The sequence below is a fragment of the Nuphar pumila genome, chromosome 2, assembly GCF_984573655.1.
Source record: "Nuphar pumila chromosome 2, dmNupPumi1.hap1.1, whole genome shotgun sequence".
Taxonomy (NCBI): domain Eukaryota; kingdom Viridiplantae; phylum Streptophyta; class Magnoliopsida; order Nymphaeales; family Nymphaeaceae; genus Nuphar; species Nuphar pumila.
In genome coordinates, this window is record NC_143250.1 from 14,252,805 (window position 1) to 14,278,608 (window position 25,804).

Below are 25,804 nucleotides of genomic sequence, written 5' to 3' on the forward strand. Positions count from 1 at the left end.
ACTAACTAAAGTATTCTCTAATATTTTTTCTTCATTGAGTCATAGTATGTACTTTGTCTTATAAGTTGCAAATATGAGCAATATCTTTAAGAGAATACACTCTCTTGAGATGTTCTCATGCTTTATTTGCATGTTCAAACTTGCTAGACTTGAACATTTCTTGATATCTACACTACTAATGAGACAAGACATAATCTTGGCATGACCCATTCTCTATTCTTTTCATTTTTTCTCATATATCGCCATAGCCTTGGTCTTTTCCTCCTCCGTAAGAGGTACCTCTTTTTCTCCTTCTATCTTAGTAAAGATTAGTTTAGGTTCCTAATCCGACTCATCTACTAATCCCCACAACCTTTTCTCCTATATGAAATGCTTCACAATTAAAGCCCATGTTACAAAGTTTGTGTCCTTAAGTTTGATGGGTTTTAGGGTGACATTATCATTGTTATCCATGTTTACAGGGGCAAAGAGAAAAATAGAAGATAGAGAGGAAGAAAGAGAGGAGATAATCAAAGGTATAACGATAATCAAAGGTATAACGAGCACTCCACCACCAAGAGAGCTCCTTCAATGAGAAACACGAACACGCAAGCACTCCACCACCAAGAGAGCTCCTTCAATGAGAAACACGAACACACGAACACTCCACCACCAAGAGAGTACCTTCAATGAACAGCATGAACACACGGGCATTCCACCACCAAGAGGGCACAACAATCTCACAAGCACTTGAATAAATTTTGCAAAAGAGATTATCTCTTGAAAATCGTGAGTGGCACGCTTCCCAATGCACTAAAAATCAATTTGATCTCTAAGCTCTGATACCATAAAGGAAAACAAGTTCCTCCGAAGATGTTCATCAAATCGTCAAAAGTGGATACTCAAAAGAGTTCCACCAAAGCACCAAAAGAACACAAAAAGCCACAAATGGACTCACACACAAGATCCATCAAAGGTGGCTGAAACAATCATAAAAAAATATTATTTTATTGACTGAAATATGCAAGAAGCAATACATGAATGAGAGGGATCCACCCCTTTATATACACATTCCAAAGGGCCTCAATAGAGACGTTGGGAGAGGCCCAACTGCTCTAAATAGAGCAATTGGACCCTCCCAACGACTCTTTTGACTAGTCAACATTAGTTGATAAATTGGAATTGAACCAAAAGGTAAAAAATAAAAAAAAAATGTAAACTAACCTAGTTACTAATCTAGTTATATATATATATATATAACATATGCAAGTGTGCATGAGAGAGAGACCTTCAAATCTAGCAGCAACCTCAGCTGAATCATGAGAATAACTGAGATCATAAAATTCCTTGGTTTGGAAGTTGTACAAATAACCTGCACCCAAAAAAAGTCATATCAAATAGAAGTATCACTGCAATCTAACAAGTGATTGTAGAAAAGTATTTTTTTTTAAAACCTGCTTGCAATTGAATTGGAACACACTAGCATACTAGCATAAATTGGAGAAAATAGATTTACAAAAATTCTAAAAGAGCACAGTAGCATAAATTGGAGCATTCTAGGGATGAAATATGCTTAATAAATTTCAAATTAAATAGCACAAATGGCAAAAAGAATATGAATTTCATTATACGGCACTAAATAAAAAAGGAATAGTTGTTATGGCCACATCAATTTACAGTAATACAAGGTTTATAATAAATGAAAATTTTAAAATAATCTGACCCATGTATATTATACTCATGAACAACATTCCCGACTAGAATTCTTAAGTGAATAATAGTAACTGACCCACATGCAGTTTGTCAAGAAGCTTTTTTTATAAACGTTTGTGAAGAACTTGTTAAAATCTATATGTATTCCACTTTAAAAAAAGAACGCATTCATTTTGATATAAACAAATAGAAACCAATTCTGTTTTCAAATATATAACTTGAACTACAAAGTTGTTGTTTCTTTAAGGGATAAACAAGACTTTGAAGGATTGACCATGATGGCAAAGTATGGATATGTGTTATTGGTTAAAGACAGGGTGTTCGGTGAAGAAAATGGCATGAAGAAGCATGTTAGAGCACATGAATTTGCCAATGTAGATATTCAAGGTTTAGCAACAAGAATCCAGTCAAGCTGAAAGTTTGAAAATAAGCAAAGATGGAACCACGAAAAATTCATGATTCATGAAAAGAGAGAGAGAGAGAAGGCTGACCAGGTTCCTTCATGCTAGTCCTACATGTGTAACATTAGAAATGGAACTGCATAGAAACCGTTCACAAATAGCACAAAAAAGCATAACACAATCATCAGAAAGCATAAATGAGAAACACATGCATCACAAAATAAAACAGCATATCATGACATGGAGTCCTGTTTTACATAACTAGCGCTTCGATAAGGTTTAGTTGATGTTTTATAATGTTTTTAATTACATCATCATAACAACCTAATGGTACAAGGTAAAACACAGAATCAATTCAAGCAAGAAAAGCATGAAACTTGAAAGCACTATAATGTCTTATTTAGAGTGGGAAAAAATGTTAGCAACTTCTGCCTTTAACCAAATTCGTGATTGTAAAAAACTCTTCATAACTAGCATAAATCAATGTTACGCCAACAAAAAATCACAATATATATGCCTGTTTTATGTGTACACAGGCAGAAACATTCTTCACCTTGCTTAGGGAACTGCCCCCTCTTCCAGATGTTGTATTAGTTGGCTTGGTAATATATAGAGTGGAATGGTGACTCTAACTCAAGCATTAGAAGCATTAGTTTGGTGCCGCAAAAAAAGTTTAAGGGCAAAAAGGTAGCTTCTTTTGGAGATTTTGGCTTCTTCTTGGTGGACTGAAATTCCAGGATCTTGAAGATGCACAGAGCAGTTTCACCACTATTTATTGGTGGATCCAATAGGAAATTATTTTGTGACTGTGGTTGACAGATGGACTGGACCAATTGGCTTGGAGTGGGTGCAGATTTTGGTAACCATGTCAACTTTTTGTTTCCTTGTCTTCTTTTTATTCTAGATATATTAACTTCTCCTTTTCCTAAAAATAAGAAATAAAATAAATGTTCCTAATAAGCATTGTTCCAGGCTTGGTACTACACTGTAGAGTGCACCTATCTTCCAGAATCTGTTCTCACCTTGACCAGGAGCACTTAATAAGCTATTCATCAAGATTGTGTCATAGCCAACAAAACTGTTAATGAGAAGTTGTTGCCACCTGTAAAGGAAGAACAGAGAAAATATGTATAACAGCTTCAAAAGCATCAATAGTGGATCAAACTTCAGAGTCATACTTAAGAACATCAGTTTTAGAAGTAAAATGTGACTAAAATGAGTATATTTAAAAGAATGTGCAAGAATAGATACACACACATACACATTCTAATGTTTCATTTTTTTCTGGATAACTGGGGAAAACCACCTCACTCATGAGCTCATTGGTGTAAAAACCATGGGTTTGCCTTGCCCAGTAGGGAGTATACCCAGCTCCGGCCTCACAGCAAGGGATGCACAACTGCAGATTTTGAACCCGTGATGTCCCTTCAACTTGATGACGCTCACAAGCCAGCCCTATTAGACGAGCAGAGCCCTTGTATGCACCAAATTTTCTAGTTTTTCTGTACAATATATTGGCAATTTCTCCCAAACTTTACTGTTATATTCAAGTAGTTCACTGCAAGCATATACCAGTTTTACTTACCCACTGTCACATCTGGTTGTTTCCACTCCTTTAATGTTTACATTCATCAGGTACAGAAATCATCATAATGAGATCAGCTTTTTTTCCTTTTTTTTTGTTCTCTCTCTTCCTAAGGTGGAAGATCCTGTAACTCCTATCATCTTTCAAAATGACCAAAGTCTCTTCATACTTATTTATTTTCGTGACAAGCACAAGAAAGTTAACATCCTTTTTCTTTGATCTTGACTTTCCTGCTGTCAACCAAAACAAACTAGACATTAGGGCATCTGTTTCTTTTACACCAAGTATTGATTTGAATGACTTAATTTGTTTATTCCAAGATCCTAAAACTCCTGGTTACAGTGTGAACTGTTCATATATATTCACGTCCTATATCAAGCTCTTTGGCAACTCTCATTTACATTAGATGAATTTTATGAGGGCTATTAACTACAAATATGTATGCAGGTTCCTCTATTTGTTGCCAGGAAATAATTGTCATTTTAGTGGATTTGCACAAACAAGCATCTATGCATGTGCAGGCACACATACACATGCACGTACAAGCACATGTGCACACATTCAGACAAATTATCAGCACATCCTTTATTTCAAATTTAATTAGTTCTGCATTTATCTCCCAGTATAAATATCATTAACAATATTTGGGAACCCAGAACCCAAATATATATCAAATCTGTTCATGGATAAGCGTCAAGCAATACAGGATATATCAGCGAGTAGAAATTGGAAGTGTGCATCTGTGAAAGAAATTGAGATGTGACAAAAATACATGAAAAATCTTGATACAAAATCTGATTAAGAAGTCATTCTGCCAAAATGATCACTGCTAATATTTCAACTTCCTCAAAAGGCCAGCAAAAGACCTGTTTCCAAAGCAAGAATTCTGTGCAGAAATGCTGACATTGACAGTGCGTACATTGTGCCTGGATTTCGCTGCTTCAGGAAGCATGAAATACCCCTGTGCAACAGACAATAGATTGAGAGGATTGCACACAGATTCATAACCAGAATGTTAATGAAAAAAATAAGAATAGAAATAAGAAAGTTGGCTAAATGCACAAGTGGCAACCAACAACTACGGATATGAAATTTTCAGGATTATGAACACATTAAGGATCATTTCAAATTAAGAAACAAGGGACATGCTCTATTGAAGGAAAGATGGGTTCCTGGCATTGATGTAATATCTAGAGATAGTGATCTAGTTGTATAGATCCCTATTATGTAAACAAAAAAATCCTATGTTTTGAATATCTGTAAATGAACCAATCCCATCTGATGAGGATAAACCAAGAGTACAAAAGAACAAGTGAAGCCCAAAAGATAAACTACTACAATTTATATGAGAATAGAAGAGTTGATGGCCTCATAAAGTGGAAATTTTTTATAGGCATATAACAAAAATTTTGAAGTTCAGGTAAATAATGACAAGACATAGCATAAGGAAACATTGTGATGGATATCAACCAGCACAGATGCTTTAAGGAATTTTACATGGATGATAAAAAATTTACTCTCTTGTAAAAGACATTCGAAGGACTTTCCAAATATGGGGTACAAGGGTATGATTCAAAAAGGATGTCTTGGCCTGTGCTTATAAAAAATGGCCGGAGGACACCAACCTGTCTTTGATAGGTCCAAATAGGATTTGATTTGTGTCCTGTTGATCTTTGATTTGAATTTTGGTGACTCTTCATCACTGCTATGTCACATGGGTACAGGCATAGTTGGCAAACTCGTAACTCGGATCCGGATCGCCTCACCCTTCATTCGCGAGTGAGTGGGTTGACTCAGTAACTCGGATGAGTTAGGACATGAATTCTTTAGTGTTAAGACATGAAAAAAATCAAACTCCAAACTGTATAATCACTAAATTTAGCACATGACATCAATGACTAAGCTATATAAGTATTCAACTATACATAATTGTTGATATTTATTATTTTAAAATACATGATACTTTATAAAAATTATCCTTTTATACGCATTATGCATTAAAACCACCAAAGGTATGACAAAAAACACATAAGTGGCATGCGGATCGGTGGTCCTGGATCGATGACCCAGTTGGGTCCGATCTGGGTCGACACGGGCGATTCCCTAGTCAACTCGCTGGGTTTGCCAACTATGGGTACGGGTATGGTGATCTCTCACTCGATCTTGATGTGAAGAAGAAGAACGAGAAGTTGTCGTTGTTGCATGTTTAAGGTATGGTGATCTCTCTCTCTCTCTCTCTCTCTCTCTCTCTCTCTCTCTCTCTCTCTCTCTCTCTCTCTCTCTCTCTCTCTGTCCTATGCTCTTTCTTTTTCTTCTAAGGGGTACGATAAAAAGGAAAGGGGAGGAAAAGGTAGGGGGTTATCTCTCTATCTCTGTTGATTGGATGAAGGTGGAGCAGAGGAAGAAGGGTAGAAGGTCCTCTCTCTCTTTTCCTTCTTCCTCTTTCTCCTCCCCTCTTTTTTTAGGGTTTTGCGAAAAAAAAGTTTTTGGGTTTCAAGTTGGGTCCAGGTTGGACCCGACCCAATCCGGGCCCAGCACATACCCATGTCGCGCCCGATACCCGTCCCTGTGTCGACACAGATACGTGGGCCATTTAGCTGTGTCTATGTGACATATTGTCACTGCTTTATGATCTCATGAACTTTTATTTTCGCTCCAAAAACAAATAATTGGGCATGAGGTATATGTCCAACAGATGCCCCACGATTTTTTGATTTTTTGTTTTTGTTTTTTTTTTGAGAGCCAGATGCCCGCCAAAACTAATGCCCACGGCAATAGTTGAAGCCAGTAAACCATCATCGAAACAGAAAGATTACATCATCTAAATCTAGATCATATGTAACATATAATACTAAAGGCAATACACCTGGTCACTTATGCAACCCGTCAGAGGCCAGACCACATCTTGTCACCTAGCATAAAGGCATGCAAGCCCCAGAATGTGGTGCTAATCTAGCCAAGCATAAGAGCCAACACTCAACTAGCCAAGATATCCCTCAGCTTGTGTAATGCCTTGCTCTTTAATTTATGTTATTTTGAAGTTTTCTCATCTTAAAATTTTCTGCTTTCCTGTTTTTGCAATGAAAACCTGATGAAACACATTCACTCATTGTTACTGATAGTACTAATCATAACATGAGTTTTAAGAGAAGCACCATAGAAGGTGAAAAGATACCTTCTCAACAGAATATAGATAAGTTGGTTCAAATGCCTTGCTTCGATTTTCAAGCCATTGCACTGCAAAAAAAGTATAGCAGCCAAATCAAGCAAAACTACAATAAACAATGCAAATGAGCACATATGGAAAAACTAGCATCCCGTTCTAGCCTTTTATGTACTAAAATAATTGACCCCTATGCAAAAAATCTCATTTAAGGGTAGAATCAAGTAATGGTGATTCATAAGGACATAAACCAACACGTTGTCGCGATATGTAAATGTCTTAATACATACATCTACACATACATGTATGTGAGTGCATTAGTATTTTGATGATTTCTTATAATGCAAAGTTGGGTGGATTGAGCAAGTCAAGCTAGGCCTACACATTAGCATATGATAAGACATGATCAAATTCCAGATATGAAATATATATGTATATATATAACATCCATATATTTTAACAACCAATTCTTTGCAAAGGCTACCGCAAGTAGGCAACGAACAGAGACTAACTAGCCTACAAGAGCATACATTTCATGATAATCCATCCCTACTTGCTGAGAGTATCCCATGGCGACTAAACATGCCTTATATCTCTCAATTGTTCCATCAGAACTGTACTTGATTTTATAAATTCATTTACAACCCATAGGTTGACACCTTCAGGTAGCATGGTGATGGTCCAAGTACGAATTTCTTCCAATGCTTTGATCTCGACTACCATAGCATCTCGCCAAAAAGATTCCTTAACTTGATTAAAGGTCTTAGGTTCAAAATTGGACGCTACGGCTACAAGAAAAGCTTTGTGGGCTGGAGAGAATCTATCAAATGACACAAAATTTGTGATCATATATCGAGTTCCATTGAATTTTCCTTTCACAAAAGACAATATTGAAGGAGGTGCATTGAGATCTGCAGAACAATAGAAATCTCTAACCAAGGTTGAGGGTCTGCGTTCACGTGAAGAGCAACATAGTTCAGGTTGATTATTGATTTGGGTTACGTGTGAATCAGGTTGGTCTAGCTGGATTGGTTCACTTGAATCCTAATTTGAGTCAAGTCACAAATCTGGTTCTTGAGTTGATATTTCATTATTTTCCAGAGGTGAAGGTTCAGTGATAGTATTACTTGGTTCAAGATGATGGTCCATTGTTGGCACTGGAAGCACGACAGATGAGGGACTATCAAATAATTCATGAAAGGGAAAGACTTTTTCATGGAGAATCATATAGCGACTAGTAAACAAGATTTGTGAATCTAAATCATATACACCATAGCCTTTCTGAGCAAAAGGATATCCCAAAAATATACATTTTTTGGCACGAGTACCAAATTTTGACGAAGGATTCAAATTTGTAACATAACACAGACACCCAAACACATGAAGATGAGAATACTGTGGCTTTTTATCGAAAAGTCTTTCATAAGGCATTTGGCCATTCAAATGAGGGGTAGGAGTGTGATTGATTAGGTAGGCAGCAGTTAAGACACACTCGCCCCAAAACATAAATGGTAGATTAGTTTGAAATGGTAGAGCACAGACAACTTCTAAGAGATGCCTGCACTTGTGTTCAACTATCCCATTTTGTTGAGTATACACACAACTATGTTCATGAACAATTCCATTATTGGTCAGAAAAGACTGAATGTCATGCAAAAAATTCAGTCCCATTATCAGATCGAATATTTTGTATTCGAGTCTGATATTGGTTTTGAACCATATTAATGAAATCTTGCAACAAGAACTTCGTTTTGTATTTATGATGCACTAAATAAACCCACGTGCAGTGAGTGTAGTCATCAACAATACTAAGAAAATGATGTGCCTCAAACAAAGAAGCCTGCGAGTACCCTCACCTTGTTAAGGAGACATGAAGAGGACAGTCCTATTATAACAAGGACTCTAGTCCTATCATAACTAGGACTCTAGGGTTATACCTGCCTTATTATAACTAGGACTTGTGCTGGACCAGTTTTACTTAAACATAAACTGTTGAATAATTGTATAACAGTTCTATTGTAACTATGTTTTATTCTATAAATAAACATATAGGGACATCCTCTTTTTGATGAATAGAGGAACGTCCCATAGAGCTTCTCCATCCTCTCTCTCTCTTTCTCTTTCACTTCTCTTCATATATAGGCCAAAACTAACACACCCAAATATCGAATGAGATCAAAAGGAGAAGTAGATGAGATATCACTAGCAGGAAAAGATAACCAAGCTTGTCTGGCCAAATGAAAAACATCACACAAACAAGTACTACACATGAATATTAGAATCATACTCAGAAAACAATTTATTATGAGATTGAGATGGATGTCCAAGCACCAATGCCAGAGGTCGATCTGGATATGATGAGAGGTCAGAGCCAAGGATATGGATTCCAAGGGTTGAAGGTAGTAAAGCCAACTCTCTGTTAACCCACTCCAATCGCTGTCTTCATTGAAAGGTCCTGAATAACACGAGTCAGGATAAAAGGTGATTGAATATTTATTTTGCTTAGTAAGCTGACTGACAGATAAAAGATTGAATTTAAATGATGGAATGAAAAGGACTTTTTGCAAAGTAATATGAGGAGAAATAACACATGAAAATTGATGAGATACAGAAGCATAGTTACCATTAGGAAGACAGGCAGGGGAAAGCATGGTAGAATCAGTGATTTGAGTTATCAAGTCTATAGAAGAAACCATGTGATCACTGGCCCCAGTGTCAATGATCCAAGACTCATTTGCAGAAGAATAGGAAACAAAACTCATACCTACAAGGTTGACAACAGGAGGAGAGGACTTATCTTTGACAAGTGACATGAGCTGGTGATACTAATCCAATGTTAGGGCAGGAGCCATAGCATTGGAATCCTCCTTGGCCTTGTCACTAGCAGCACTTGAGGTGAAAACATTGGAGACATTTTGCCCATGCAACCGATATCTCGGTGGATATCCATGCAATTTATAACACTTGTCTTTTGTATGTCCAACTCCTTGACGATGGGTGCATATTGGTCTTTGATGATGATTTGGTCTGGCCTTAGAGAATCGAGCATCTTGGGCAGTTGAAGATGACCCTCCTTGAGCTACGAGTGCAGTCTGATCAAATGAGGAAGTAGGTATGATACGAGCCTCCCTTTACTTATCTTCTTGTAAAACAAGAGAATAAGCGTTGGTGATCGAAGGTAGCGGGGTCCATGAGAAGAATTTGACCTCTAATAGTATTATATGTATCATTCAATCCCATCAAGAATTGAATAACTTTCTCTTGTTGTTGATGATCAGCAAATAGCTTTATGGCACCACATGTAGGTAATATCAAATATGAGGCTAACTCTAGTAGGATTTGAGTTTGGTAAAATATATAGCAACTGAAGAGGTTTCTTGAACATGTTGGCTGATAGCACTTCGAATTTGAAATATTTGAGGTGCATGACTTTGAGTAAATTGCTCCTTAAGGTCATCCTACACCTCATGAGCAGTTGTTGCATAAAAATCACACTATCTGCAAGATCATGAGAAAGCGAGTTGATAATCCAAGATAAGACCATATGATTGCAACACAACCACATGTGATACTCAGGGGCAGCAGGATCTGGTTGGGAGATGGTTTCATCCACAAATCCTAACTTATTCTTGGCACCAAGAGTCATCACCATAGATCGACTCCATGTAATGTAGTTCTCACCATTCAAATGCTAAGAAACTAACACTAATGGACGATGGAGTTGTATACCAAGCTGGATGATTTCTTATCTTCATTACTCATGGTCACAATAGGAGGAAACAATAGAAAAAATGTGCATAGAAAAGATAACACTGCCTGGAACAATATAACGATTCCAACTGACCCTCGTAAAAATAGTGAAAAATTTTATTTTTATAAAAACAATTGCCACAAATTTAATATACCAAACCACAAACCATATTGTGCATTGAATCAAACTAAAGCAACAATAAATCAAACTTTATTAATTTAATCAAAATGTCAAATAGTCTAGAATATCAAAATCGTCTATATCAATATGAAACATCCTGTCAGAACCCAAAACACCATCATAACCTCCGACTAGTCGGTCTGAGACATCACTGAGCATTTGTGCTTGTAAAACAGTTTTAAGAAAATAGGTAAGAACCGAAGTCCTCTAAAAATCCAATCAGTAAAGAAAATAGCATAAACAAATTCATGCATAAATTTCAGAGGAATATCAGAAGCAATCATTTACCACAAATATTTTATCATTCAAACATTCAATCAAATATCATGCAGAAACAAATATCATGTGAAACCAAACAAGCATGAATGCATGAACTAATGGTAAACAGTAAAATATACATGATTCAATGCATATCATGAATAACTTATTAAATTATTTATTAGAATTGTTTTTGCATTCATGTCCCTATTAAATGCATACAAATTTAATTTTCACTTTTCCTTAAACCCGCGGATATTCAAAATGGGCACAATTTCTGAAGTCCAAGTTAGGTTCTCAATCATAGTTTAACACACAATTTGTATTTTATTACTGAGTTTCACACTTGTTCCTCGACCGATATCAGGAATCCTCACCTTCCATCAAAACATTAGGAATCCCCACCTAATGTTGGGACATCAATGGAAATGTGGTAGTATTCCGCAGAAATTCTTCACAAACATAGTGGCAATCAATTTCAATATGTTTTGTCATCTCATGGAATGTATGATTGCTTGCAATATACACAGCGCTCTTGTTATCACAACATAATTTGAAAGGTTCTTTGGTGTGAATTCGTAAGTCTTCCAGTAATTATCGGAGCCATACTAACTCTGATGTGGTCGTTGTCATAACATGATACTCAACTTCAGTTGAGGAGAGAGACACCTTATGTTGCTTCTTGCATCGCCATTAGATTAGAGAGTCACCTACAAAAACACAACCCAGTAGTTGAGCGTCTATTATTCACATCCCCTCCTCAGTCAGAGTCTGAGTATGCAATGTCATCTAACGAGGAAGATGATGACAAAAACAATTCATGTGAAAGATAGGCCATTTTTGAATTGATGCTATAAAGATAAGGGTCCTGACAGTCGTCATTCGGACAACTGGGGCAAAGGTCTCATCATAATCAATCTCATATTCTTGACTATATCCCTTAGCAACTAATCGAGCTTTGTATCTTTCTAATGTCCCATCTCATTTAGTTTAAATTTTGTAAACCCATCTATATCATAGAGTTTTTCTTCCTTTGGGTAATGTTTGAATTTTTCAAGTTTTTGACTTTTCGAAAGCTTCTAATTCATTATTCATTGCTTTAATCCATTCTTGATGATTTTTTGCTTCATAACAGGATGATGGTATATGAATGTATAGCCATTAAACATGCTCGGTATATTAGTTCAAAGTAATCATATGATTCAAATCTATTAGGGGCCTTAAAAATTCTTATTGATTTTCTAATACTAGCAGAGTCTACATCTTGATTTTGTGAGTATCTGTATGAGGCACATGGTGGGTGATCTCCGGTCCGCCGAGTGTATGTTTGTATGTTAGTATGAAGTGGGTCGATATTATCAAGACCATTGTCTACATTTTCACTCTCATGCTCATTCTGAATGTTTTCATACCTATCATGTTCATTAATAAGATAAAAACGAAACGAATAATCATAGTTCTCTTGAATTTTTTCTTTGCTAAAAACATCTTTATTTTCAAGAAATGTAACATTTCGTGAAACATATAATTTGTTCTTTAAAAGTCATAGCATCTATATCCCTTTTGATTTTCAGCATAGCCTAGAAAAACACAATGAATTGCTTTTGGGGAAAGTTTGTCATTTTTATGGGTAAGAATAAAACATTTACATCCAAAGACTCTCAACCTTTTATAATTGGGAGAGATTTTAAACAATTTTTAAATAGGGGATATATTTTCAATAGTTTTTGAAGGCATTCTATTTATCAAATAAACTAATGTAAGAGCGGCTTCGGCCCAAAACATTTTTGGAACATTTCTTGATATAAGAAGTGTTCTAGTGGTTTCAACAATGTCTATGCTTTCTTTCAGCCATACCATTTTGTTGAGGAGTGTATGGGCAAGATTTTTGATGAATAATCTCATTTAGATCAAGAAATTTTTTTAATTCTTTTGATACAAATTCTCCCCCGGAATCAGATCTAAAAATTTGAATGTTAGTTTTGAATTGAATCTTTAAGTAAAAATAAAAAATTTTAAAGCAATCAAATACTTCTGATTTTTGCTTAAGAAAAAAGATCAAAGAGTGTCTACTATAGTCATCCACAAACACAACATAGTATGATACCCCACCTTTGGATATAACAGGAGACGGTCCCCACATATCTGAATGCACTAACTCAAAAAAAAAAATTGGATATAAAATGTTTTTGCTCAAAGGGAAAAGCTTTCATTTTGCCAAGGATGCAATCTTCACAAACCAAATTCTTTTCTTTATAACTAGTAAGAAATGGAAACAAATGTAATTTGGTCACACTAGGATGTCCAAGTCTTTTGTGTCAATTTTCTATATCTTTCTTTTCCACAAAATTATAAAAAGATTTTTTTGATAATTCAAGAGTCAAGGTTGTCCATTACATAGAGATTTTCTCTTCTATGGCCTTGCCCAATCAGCTTCCCAGACTGGAGATCCTGTATTAAACAATCATTAGAAAAAAATAAAGCTTTGCAATCATAATCCGTAATTTGTGAAACCGATAAAAGGTTTAAATTTAGTTTTGGTACAACTCTAATATTTGGTATGTGGAAGTTTGTTTGTTTTTGAAAAATCCCAAAAAATTTTATTTTTAAAGATGTTCAGTGGCGGTTGAAACAAAAGAATTATTTGGGTTAGACATTCGGATAATATTGACTCATTTGGAGTCATATAAAACGAGTCACCGGAGTCTAAGATCCAAGAAGTCTTACCAGGGTCACCACTTGTGGATACGTCCGCCCCCGAGAAGGAAGAAGTTTGACCTTTGAACATTGGTTGTAGTGCCTCCATTAATTGAGCTAAAGATAGTGAGCCAATGCATTTGGAGTCGTCTACTTCATTTCTTTTCACTGAAGCAACTCGTTTGTCATCTCAGTGATCTTCTTTTTTGGGGGATAAAAAGGTTTGATGTGTCCCGATTCATAGCGATGATAGCATATGATTTTGCCACCTTTTTTGTACTCATGATCTCCTCTTTTATCGCTTCTTTCATAGTTGTTGGGATTTCTCCCATTCTCATTCTTTACAAATTGAGGAGGCTTGTAGCTCCTAGTGTGATTACCGGGCTTGGACATAGCAAGTACGGTTTTTTCATCCTTTGAAGTGGATGGATTCTTCAATCTATTCTCTTTCATAGTCAATTCTTCTAGAGTTTTGACTATGGATGGCACACCTCCTCTATGAAGGAGAGCCGATTTAGTTCCCTCAAATTCGGGCTTAAGCCCATTCACAAATTGGTAGAAATGCTCTGTTTTAATTTGATTTTCACGGAGTTCTATATCTTGAGGACAATGCCATTTTGGCTCAAGAAGAGCCAATTCATCCCATAAGAGAGAGAGAACATTGTAATATTCTCTAATATCTCTCCTTGAGTCATGGTTCTAAATTTATTTTGGACATTACATATATGAGCAATATCTTTAAGACTATATATGTCCTTAAGATATTTCCAAGCATCACTAGCAAAATCAAAAGTTTTCTAAGCTAGAACATTTATGAATGTCTACACTATTGACGAGTCATCCAATTATTTTTTAATGACCCATCCTCCACTCTTTACATTTTTTTCTCATAATCAGAAACAGTTTTACCCATTTCCTCTCTTTGAAGAGTTACTTTTTTTCCATTCTCAATTTCGTAAGAATGAGCTTGGGTTCTTTTTCGGTACCATCCAACAAACCCCATAATCCCTTTTCTCATATCTTGTGTTTTACTATGGATGCCCACATCACATAGTTTGTATCATTTAGGCGTACGAGAATGGAGATTATAACTTCTCTCTCATTCTTCATTTCTTTACAATGTGAAGAGAAAGGGTAGAGAAAGAGAGAGTGGGAAGAAGAGAGAAAAGGTAGAGATACAAGACTTGTTTGAGAAATAGCACGCTTCCCGATGCAACAATCCTTGATTGTTGTATCCGCTAAACTCACAATCCTCCTCTTGATATCGTCACCATCTTTCTTATAGAAAATTGCCTTTGGATCACCAAAGCTCTGATACCATTGAATGAAGTGGATTGAATCTGATACACATGCAAAAACACACCTTTAATCAAGTAGAATACTTGATCGAATCAACGAAACCGCCCAAGGGTCTAACAAATTGTTATTGCATTAAGACACTCAAAAAAAGAGTTATGGAATACAAGGCCAAAGGGCCATTTTATAATACATGGAGAGGCCAAGGGGGGCAACCCCATGTGACTGTCGAGGCTGCAGCCAATGGTCACATTTGTGACCGTTGGGGCAGCTCCAACCAGAGTTACCGAAAATGCCTAGGTAAGTGGGGAACTATGTCACGCGGGTGCGGGTGCGGGTGCGGGTGCGGGTGCGGGTGCGGGGATGCAGCACTTCCAAAAAACCCGAGTGCGAGGGTGCGGCAGGGGCAAAAATGTAAAAAAAAAATTATATATATATATATATATATAATTTTGAAGTTTTAAGAGTTTAACATTTAACAGTAAACATTGTCATAAACTCATAATATGATTCATCATGCATGCAGTATATCAACCTAAATATCAAATTATCAATCAAATAAGTAAAGCAATTACATAAATCGACCTAAATATCAATCAAATAAGTATTGTATAAAAGAACTAAATTACATACATGCGAAAGGAGAGGACATGTAAACCTTTTTGGTCAATAACCTAACACATAAACTTTTGGATACAGAATTTCCAACAGATAAAGATTTTAGCAAAACAACTTGAAAGTAAAGGTTACATAGGAATCCAATCGCAACTAACTCCACAAGTAGATCTTGAGTTTGATTTACAAAGATCAATTTAACAGAAAGACTTCATGCCCAAAAACAAGCGCAAGTTGGTCTGACATAGGGTCGGGACCTTATACAGAATCACAATTTTTTTGTATAAGCCAAAATACAAAACTAACCACTGTATATATAAGTGCACCCTCACCGTTTGCTGATATGGTAAACAGGGAACCAAACGAAGGCTTCACGTGTGTGCAACCCAAACTCAGAATCGTGATTCTGCGTTTTTGCACAACTTAAACCCACTCATAGGGGCCATGCTCAACGACTTCACCTATTTAAACGGATACGCTACGAAATCCCAACAGATCCTACATCAGAATCGAAAATCCCAAAAGGAATTTCGAGCAACAACACAAGGCATACTTGAAATCGATACTTAAGCAAAAACACAAAAACCCTACTGTCAAAAGTTCACGATTTGGGGCTTCCCAAGCACTTCAAACCCCAAATCCTCCCCTCACTATGGATTTCCAGCACCCCCCATCCCATGCTCGACCCATAGAATACCCAAAAGAAAAAAAAAACAGTAAACCTACTTTATTCGCAGCTTTTCCCCCTTTGTGCTGAGTTTCCCGTCATCGTGTTCTCGATCAGCCGTGACTCCGAGGAATCCCTTTCTTGAACCGTGAACGAGGGAGAGACCCAAGGCTTGCCAGCGCCAGGGCCCCTCCCCTGCCGACCGAAGAAGAGAGTGAGAGAGGGTACATACCTGCGAAAGGAGAGGAGGAGCCGAGAGGAGGAGCCTGGGAGGCGGAGCTGGGGCGGGGATGGGAGAGAGCTCGAGCTCAGGGGGAGAGAGAGGAGAGATTAGGGCAAAAAAAAATTTTGCCCTAATCCTCCTTTTCATCGGGGGAAAAAAAATTACGCTCAAATAGTGGACAAAAATGACCCTAGGTGCGTTGACCGCACCCGGTGCCGCACGCGCACCCGCGTCGCGTCGCATCGACGCGGGTGCAGCATCTGTTTTGCCGAGTCCCTGTGACATAGGTGGGGAAGCGCGCTTCCCTAAAGTGTGTTTTGGAAGTGTGAAATGTCACACTTCCGAAACGCGCGGGGAAGCGCTATTTTTTTTTTGGAAGCGTAAAAGATAAGATTCGGAACGAGGAGATACGTAAGAAGGTAGGTGTTGCACCCATTGAAAATAAGATGAGAGAGAATCGTTTACGGTGGTTTGGACATATTCGGCGAAGGCCTAATGATGCTCCAGTTAGAAGGTTGGAGAAATGGGAAAATATATTAGTTAAAAGAAGTTGGGGTAGGCCTAGGAAGACTTGGATGGAGATGATAGGAAAGGATATGAATGCTTTGAACCTCACCGAGGACATGGAATTGGATAGAAATGATTGGAGGAAAAGGATTCTTGTGGAAGACCCAAAATGAATTTCTTTTTTGGTTCATATCGCTGACCCCAATTGTTTTGGGATGAAGGCGTAGTTGTTGTTGTTGTTGTTGTTGTTGTTGTTGCACTTTCCATCGTGCTTCCCCCATTTTTTTATTTTTATTTTTATTTTTATTTTTATTTTTTTTTATTTTATTTTTATTTTTATTTTTATTTTTATTTTTATTTTTATTTTTATTTTTATTTTTATTTTTATTTTTTCCTCTTTTTCACTTCCTCCTAGCTTCCTATGTCACTTCTGAGACGAATCCTGATTCGCTCCTAAGTCGTCACACGCTTTTCGCTTCCTAAAATTTTGAAAGTCCCGTATCGCTTCCTGCTTCCGCTTCTCATATCGCTTCCCGCTCTCGCTTCCTCATAGCTCCAACAGCCATATGGAGTTGTCCCAATCAAAGTGACAAAAAAGCAAAAACAAAAACAAAAAAGTAAAAAAGTACAAAGTAAAAGAAAAATACCAGCTCAACCCCTAATGGGTTGACGCCTATTTGATGAAAAGACTGAAATACCCTTGATGGGTATTTCATATTACATATATATGTATATATATTTATATATATACAAATATATATATGAATATATATATATATATATATATCTTAACAAGTATGTCATTCGGATAATATGAACTCATTTGGGGTCATATGAAAAGAAGCACCGGAATCAAGAATCCAAGAAGTCTTACCGAGGTCAATGCTTGTGGATACAACCGCACCCAAGAAAGAAGAAGCTTGATTTTTTAACATTGGTTGTAGTGCCTCCATGAGTTGTACCAACGATAAAGAGCTGATGCATTTGGAGTCGTCTACATCATGTCTTTCAAAAGATGGTCCCACCGAAGCCACATTCTTATCATTTCTTTGTTCAGCTTTCTTTCTTTTATGGCAAAAAGGCTTGATATGAGCCGGCTCATAGCAATTGTAACATATTAGTTTGTCACTCTTCTTGTATTCATGATCGCCGCTTTTATCATTTTGACTTCTTCCATAGTCATTGAAATTTCTTTCATTCTCATTATTTCTTCCAAAGTGGGAAGGCGTATAACTTTGTGTATGATTTTTGAGCTTTAATATAGCAAGCATGGATTCTTCATCTTTTGAAGAGGATGATTTTTTCAACCTATTTTCCTCCATAGTTAATTCTTCAAGAGTTTCAATTATGGTAAGTACACCTCTATGAAGAAGGGGCGATTTGGATACTTAAAATTCGGATTTAAGCTTAACAAATTGATAGAAATGCTTCATTCTAATTTATTTTTCATGGAGTTTTACATCTTGGGGGCAATGCCATTTTGGTTCTAGAAGAGCCAATTCATCTCAAAGAAGAGAGGACATTGTAATATTCCCTAATGTTCATCTCTTCATGTGTCATAGTTCTCACTTTATTTTGCACATTGCATGTGAGCGATATTCTTAAGACTATACATATCTTTAAAATATTTTCATGCATCACTAGCAAAAACAAATTTTGCTAAGCTAGAGCATTTTTTATGTTAACACTATTGATGAGTCGTCCAATTATCTTGGAATGACACATCCTTCATTCTTTTCATTTTTTCTCGTATTCGGTGACAGCCTTAAACATATTTTCTCCTTAAAGAGCCACTTTTTTTTCATTTTTCATCTTGGTAAGTATAAGTTTAGGCTCTTTTTCGGTGCCATCAACCAAACCCCATAGACCCTTTTCCTATATTTTATGTTTTACTATGAATGCCTACATCACATAGTTAGTATCATTGAGTCTCATGGGAATGAAAACGATCACTTCTCTTTCATCCTTCATTTTTACAATAACAAGAGAGAAAAAGAGAGAAAAAAATAAGGTAGCAAGAATTTTGATAAAAAAGAACTTTGATGGTGAGCTTCCTAATGCAACGATCCTATGAGCCGATGCTCCACCAATCTCGCGATCCTTCTCTTGGCCTTTCTAAATGAATCACAACCCAAAAGCACCAAAGCTATGATACCATGTAATGAAATAAGAACAAAAGCAAACAAATGCCTCTTATGGGTTTACAAAAAACACAACCAACTCACAAAGAACACCAATTGGTCAATCCACGCCACCCACACAAGGGTCAAGAGAATAAAAATAAATGCTTTTGAATTACACAAATTCTTAAGAAAGCATTGAAAATATACAAAGGCTTAAGGCCCTATTTATAACAAGTGAGAGAAATAGGGAGAAGCCCAACTAGCTGTTGGGCTGCTACCAACGGTCACATTTTGTGACCGTTGGGAGCAGCTCTAATAGCTAGTTAGAGTTGTCCCAATCGATTACACCAAAAAGACAAAATACAAAAAATAAAAAATAAAAATTATACAGCCAGTCCCTAATGGGTTGACTTCTATTATAAGGTAAATTGACTGAAATACCCTTGATGGGTATTTCGGATCAAGGGTATTTCGGTTTATATATATATATATATTAGAAGCACATCTCTATCTCTATCTCTATCTCTATCTCTATCTCTATCTCTATCTCTATCTCTATCTCTATCTCTATCTCTATCTCTATCTCTCGTCGTTATTTCCATTTCCCCACAATTAACAGTGTTTACTGATTTAATTTGTTCATGTGCAGGTTTAAGTCTTCCTTCTGAAACAAAGGTTGCAATCAATTGAGAACAGGGAACCTGAAATTCCGAAATTCATAAAGAGCGAATAAGATGGTTTAAAAACTTATTCGATCAGACTTCAATTTAAGATTGTAAATAATGTAATTATTTCATGTATATGTTGATGAAACTTTTGGTGACAAAGCTATACTATGTTTTGTATTGAACAACAATAAATGTCAAAAACATTTTGGTTCTTCATTGTGTTATAAGAATCTCTTATTTTAATTCAGGAAATTGAATATAAATTTGGATTGTAAATTTGCATCATATAAAGGCCAATGCTTGATGTATGCATGTGCACTATGGCCTGATATTCATATCGATGTTCAACTGAATATGGAGGAACATTAAGGAAAAGCCATTCTAACATGGGCTTTTGTTTCAGCCCTTCATATGAAAAAAGCTTCTTTTGTACGAAAGAGAGTACTCTTTTCTACCATCTTTGCAATGAACAGCATAGAATGGATGGGAAGTGGTGCAGAGCCCACCACATTTCACCTGCCCTAACACATACCATTATGGAGCTATAACTAACGGGTTGAATGTGGCTCAGATTATGTTTGACTGTATACATGGATTCACTAGTACCTCCTAAGATGACCCAATACTCGTTCATCCTTGACTCATACTCCGACCAACATGGGCCCACAATCATCCTTGACTCATATAACATTGTATTTTGGGCATTTTTTTGTTCTTTTATGTTGTACTCAAGGGGTCATAGGTTCATATGTATGAGCTTCAAGTGAATCACACATGGTTTTCACCCCATACTCTCTCTCTCTCTCTCTCTCTCTCTCTCTCTCTCTCTCTCTCTCTCTCTCATGATCCTCAAAAAAATAAACAGAATTCGATGGTAATTTTTTGTGTTTGATAGCACTAGCGTACTTCTATAAATTTGCAAATATGAAGTTTTTTCTATTAGCATACATAAGAAGTTACTTTTAAGGAAAGTACAAAATAAGTTCAATTAGACTTTCATATGAAATTACAAAGATACCCTCACAAGACAATGCACTTCCATGGAAATTAATTCTTGGGGATACTAAAAGATAATGAACTTGTTCTTGCCCACAATAAACACTGCATATTCACACACACGTGCATGCATACACATATGAGCATGCTCACAAACACAGACAGGAGAATGCTCAAGCAAATGCACACACACACACACACACACACACACACACACGTTCCAAAGGATAAGAGGTACTATAATGTAAAACTGAATACAAACATTACCTATTAATATATCAGGTCTGTTCAAGTGCAATGTACAAAACCATTGTGGAATATCCAGAAGTATCTCCCATTCTGCCATTTTCTGTACATCAAATGTTAATTCTCCAAAAAAAACAAGGAAACACCAAACAAGTGCATTTAGAGAAGAAATACTAAATTCATGATTGTCCAACACAAAAATTGAAGCCATTAGCCATGTAGCAATCATACTTACAATGGACCTTGATGCCCTTAACATATACACATAGTGTATGTGTAGATATAATATATACATATATACATGCGTTCACTGATAGCATGTTGCCTCCTATTCATCAGCCTGGAGCTATACCTTCCAATAGATCAGGTGGCCCTGCATGAAGAGCTATAATATAGATGGATGGATCAGCTTTGTGGAGTCGACGTTCTGAGGCTCCACTTGACATACTAGATAATATGACCGGGAAAGGTTGCTCAGTCTCTATCTTACTTAAAAAAAGATCTTGCTTGAGGGCTTAGTCTGACCAATCCAGTAAAGGGATAAGGGCTGTATCACATCGAGACATCGATTCGTTTTCCACCACCAATGGGATGGGAATTATTAACCTCTGTCCCTTCATCTTTCTGAAAAGAAGCCTGTAGAGTTGAAAGGCTCCACTTGACAGACTCGTGTCATTCCAATAACCGGCAGGGAGCACCTCAGTGTGTATATAATATATATATAAGGAGAAAGTCCTTTCTCAAATCAGCCACATTCAGATTTCTCTGTCATATAGGTACAAATGCAGGTACACAATATGACATAGGTATGAAGGGTACAGTGAGGAGACCTATAAAGTGATGGGCACAGGGGGTTATAGCTACAAATATTGTGTTTTACAAAATCCTCTATGCATGGTTATAGACTATTATCAATCATGAACTAAAAAACTAAAACATGTCAAAGATATATGGTTAACAATCAGCAATAACATAGTGATAGTTATAATTGAACACTTTTGATCTCCTGTGCTGACAAGAAGTTGACCACATCATAAAACGGACAAAAATGGGTTGGTTCAGGTCCAAAACTCAATTAATTCATACCTATAAGCACTAGTACCAGCACTCATGTCAACATGGTATGACAAGGGTATAGAGCCCTGGTAGAAGTACCCATGTTACATAGGGTTTGTACGATAACTAAAGAATAAGAACAACTCAATGAAATTGGGAAATTTTGAAAGTGTAATATGGGATTCAATTGGTTTCATTAACTATATTCGTATTCTTTTTAATATAGAGAACCCTCTTTATACTAATGGGGTGCTCTTTTACCTAATTAGAGTGGAATTTCTTTTCTTAATTAAGATAGGACAATCTACTAAGAGAGAATACACTTATCAAATATGACAAGTTTTGTACTACTAATCAATCAAGCCTATATACAGATGTAGCTTCTCAAATTCATCAACTTTCAATTTGGATCTAGAGTCTGGTTAAAACTCATTATATTTAGTAAGTCAAAGTTTATCAGGCCTGAATGACTCACTAAATGACCTTTAATTGGCTTGAATCTAGGAGTGCAACTGATTGGATATCCAATCCAAATTCACTATATTATTTTCGGACTTGGATCCTTAAAACAGGACCCCCAATGTGCATTTGGATCAGATTTGGATTTGATTACTAAGTCTATTTTTGGATTCAGTTTGGCCTTTTAGATTGGATCTTCAGATCAAAATCCACTCCAATTGCATTTTTTACCCATAAAAAAAGCTTCTCTTTAATCTTTTTTTTACTGAATCAGTTTTATGACATGCATTTCAGATCCGTATCACCCCTACCTGATTGGATATGTTTTGGATTTGAATCCAGATCTGACATGGTCCAACCTGTATCCAATCCATTTGCGCCCCAACTTGGAACCTATGGAAAACCAACTCCACCAGTTCACAGATCATGGTCCTCAAAATAAGCTCAAAATCATCTACTCGCGTGGTGGTAGGCTGGTAACTAAGGCAAGTTTCATGTGTTGATTTGCTTCTCAAACATACTCAAATTCCCACTTAAAGGGGTAGATTATTACTTGATCCACTTGTATAAAAATAACTCAATCAACAGGCAACAAGGAAAATTGATGATTGCAGGCAACAAATTATAACTACCAGGATTGAAGTAAAAGAAAACAACCAAACAAAGGAAGCAACTGAAAACAACCTAAATAACCTTTGACAATAAAATGAAAGAGAATGCCGTGCAAGACAGAGAAATATTAAAAGTCCTAAAACAGATTAGTCTTGGGTGCAAAGAGATCCAACAATGCACAACCATATAAAACTTTTGATTAATTAAATAAGTAACCAGCCCAGAACATCTTATAACATTGTATCCTAAATGATTAGCTAATGTAGTGAAAAAACTTTTACTGAAAGTGAGGAAAATTGTGCTTCCACTGATGAAACTCACCCATAATTGATCAACATTAAGAAATATGTATTTTGTCTTTTTCCATAACGAAGAGAAATGCCCATGCCACTTCCTCCAAAAGTGAATAACAGCAGCTCTAAATGAATCCTTTGGAGACATACCAACATGTGCAGCCTCTGGAACAACCTTTATTTCCGCTCCATCTGATAAAGGCCTAGAGCCACTACTATCTGTTGCACTTTCACCTTGATTCTCGAAAACATCGTTATCATGTCTCCACGACTTCAATATTCCCTTGCCCTTCCTAGCACCTGATCCAATCCAACTCAGCCAAAATTTAGCCGATGAAAACATAAACCCGACTGTGTCAACGTCTGGAATCTGAAAGTTCTCAGTCAAAGTGTGCTCAATATTGTCCCCTGAAGTATCAACATCTGTCTTCTTTGACCATAATCCTGCACTTGTTATCTGCAGAAACAGGTTGAACAGTTTAGCACTAATAAAGCAGCAAGATCAGCATATTGACTCATGCTTAAACGAATAATGTTATCACATCCGTTCTTAACACTTCAACATAAATTTAAAAAACACAAAAAACAGAAACCTAAGAGTGAACGAAGGGTAATTCTGCAGTACCACAAAGAGAGAGAGAGAGAGCATAATCCTAAAGTTTGCTGTATGAAGCTAAGAAAAATTTTTCGAAAAGAAACCTACGACAAACTCAAATTTGACTGATAATGGAAAACTCATAGAATTAAAACTACTAAACAAACAACAAATAGAAAGAAAAGGAAAGATCAGTCTTCATAAAATTTCTCAAAAAAATAAAAAGATTCAATATGTGATAAAGTGGTTGACGGTGATCATCACACTAGTTTACAATCTCAAGCAACATAGAGGTCTTTCACCTTGGTGCTTAATAAACAGAAAACATCGAAGAAACATCTGACTGCTTCCTCTTGAAGCTTAAGCCTCAACAGAGCTTACAAAGATCAGAATTTTCTTATGTTAGATGGTTTATGTAATGCCTATTTAGTGTTATGCATCGGGAGCAATCCAAACTCTTTGCAGATAGCCGCAACAATCCTAACCTAACCCCCTTCCCCACAAAGAAAACCAAGGAAAAATTAAAAAGAAAAATAACAGTTACTAATAAAATCAGCTTATTGCAATAATAGGTACCATAACAAAAGCAGCATAATCACAAGTAATAGCACTTATTATAATACTATTACATAATAAGAGAAGCAGCAAGATGCCTGCACAAAATATCACTCGATAAATTTTGAAAGATGGCTGCCTGAGTGTCTATCATTTTGTTGAGAGTTAAATTGGAATTTCCTATTTACAAAAGGATTTTATTCAATCTTCAGAAAAAGGAAGAGGTATTCATAGCCCACCAATTCCTAATTAAGCACCTAAACTCTCTCATAAGTTTTCTTTTCAAACATTTTTCGAGTGTGACTATCTGGGACAACTGATTTAGAGAGAAATTGAGAAGAAGATCCAACCAATATGATTGGATATCGTCCAAATGAAAAGCTTTTCCTCCTAAATACTTTCTTAGCTTCGAGATTGCATACTCAAAGAGAGGGCTTTTCTTGTCCCAACATAAGTATGCAAATGATTTGGTTGTGAAGGCAAGATTAGCAGATGATTCAAAAAGGGTTAATTCTCCTATGAAAGCTAATGTTAAGCCAAGAGCTTCAAATGGAGTGGAACTAGATGATCTAGTGGTATATAGGCAGTTAGTCGGGAGCTTGATATATTTGACTATATCTAGGCCAGATATCACTTATGTTGTTCATGTGGTCAGTTAGTTTATGAGCACTCCCCGGATAGTTCATCTTGCTGTAGTACTCTGAATTGTTAGATATGTGAGGGACATCATGCACTATAGGATGTTCTTTTCATCGTCCTCCTGCACAGATATGAGAACCTTTTGTGATGCTGCTTTTAGAGGCTTGACCTGAGATCTCTTTACTACTAGTTTTTGTATTTTCTTGGGAGCTCCCTAATCTCATGGAAAAGTAAGAAACAGCAAAGAGTTGCCTTATCTATAGCTGAAACAAAATACGGAGCAATGGCTTAGGTTACAACTTGGATTATTTGGATAAGATGTCTATTGGGAGAGTTGGGAGTTCCTATCGATGGTCGGACCTCCTTATATTGTGACAATATGAGTGTCATTCATATTGTAAAGAATATGAAATTTCATGAAAGAACTAAATATATTGAGATAGATTGTCACTTTACAAGGAGGGTCTATGAAGATAAAATCATCTCTCTTGAGCATGTGGGCTCTAAGAATCGGATTACGAATGTGT

The 25,804-nt window shown here is 36.4% G+C and overlaps 1 protein-coding gene across 3 annotated transcripts in view; it reads right to left on the bottom strand.

Annotated features, from left to right (window-relative positions):
* LOC149844825 (membralin-like protein At1g60995) overlaps positions 1-25,804 on the bottom strand; it is a 71,933-nt gene that overhangs the window by 26,966 nt on the left and 19,163 nt on the right. For all 3 annotated transcript variants that reach the window (XM_089995304.1, XM_089995301.1, XM_089995303.1), the window contains 6 exons: positions 23,517-23,945; positions 21,090-21,171; positions 6,854-6,915; positions 4,545-4,639; positions 3,116-3,195; positions 1,268-1,351 (listed from right to left, as the gene is read on the bottom strand). In XM_089995304.1, coding sequence (XP_089851430.1) covers positions 1,268-1,351; positions 3,116-3,195; positions 4,545-4,639; positions 6,854-6,915; positions 21,090-21,171; positions 23,517-23,945 — 832 coding nt within the window. The remainder of the gene's footprint in view (positions 1-1,267; positions 1,352-3,115; positions 3,196-4,544; positions 4,640-6,853; positions 6,916-21,089; positions 21,172-23,516; positions 23,946-25,804) is intronic.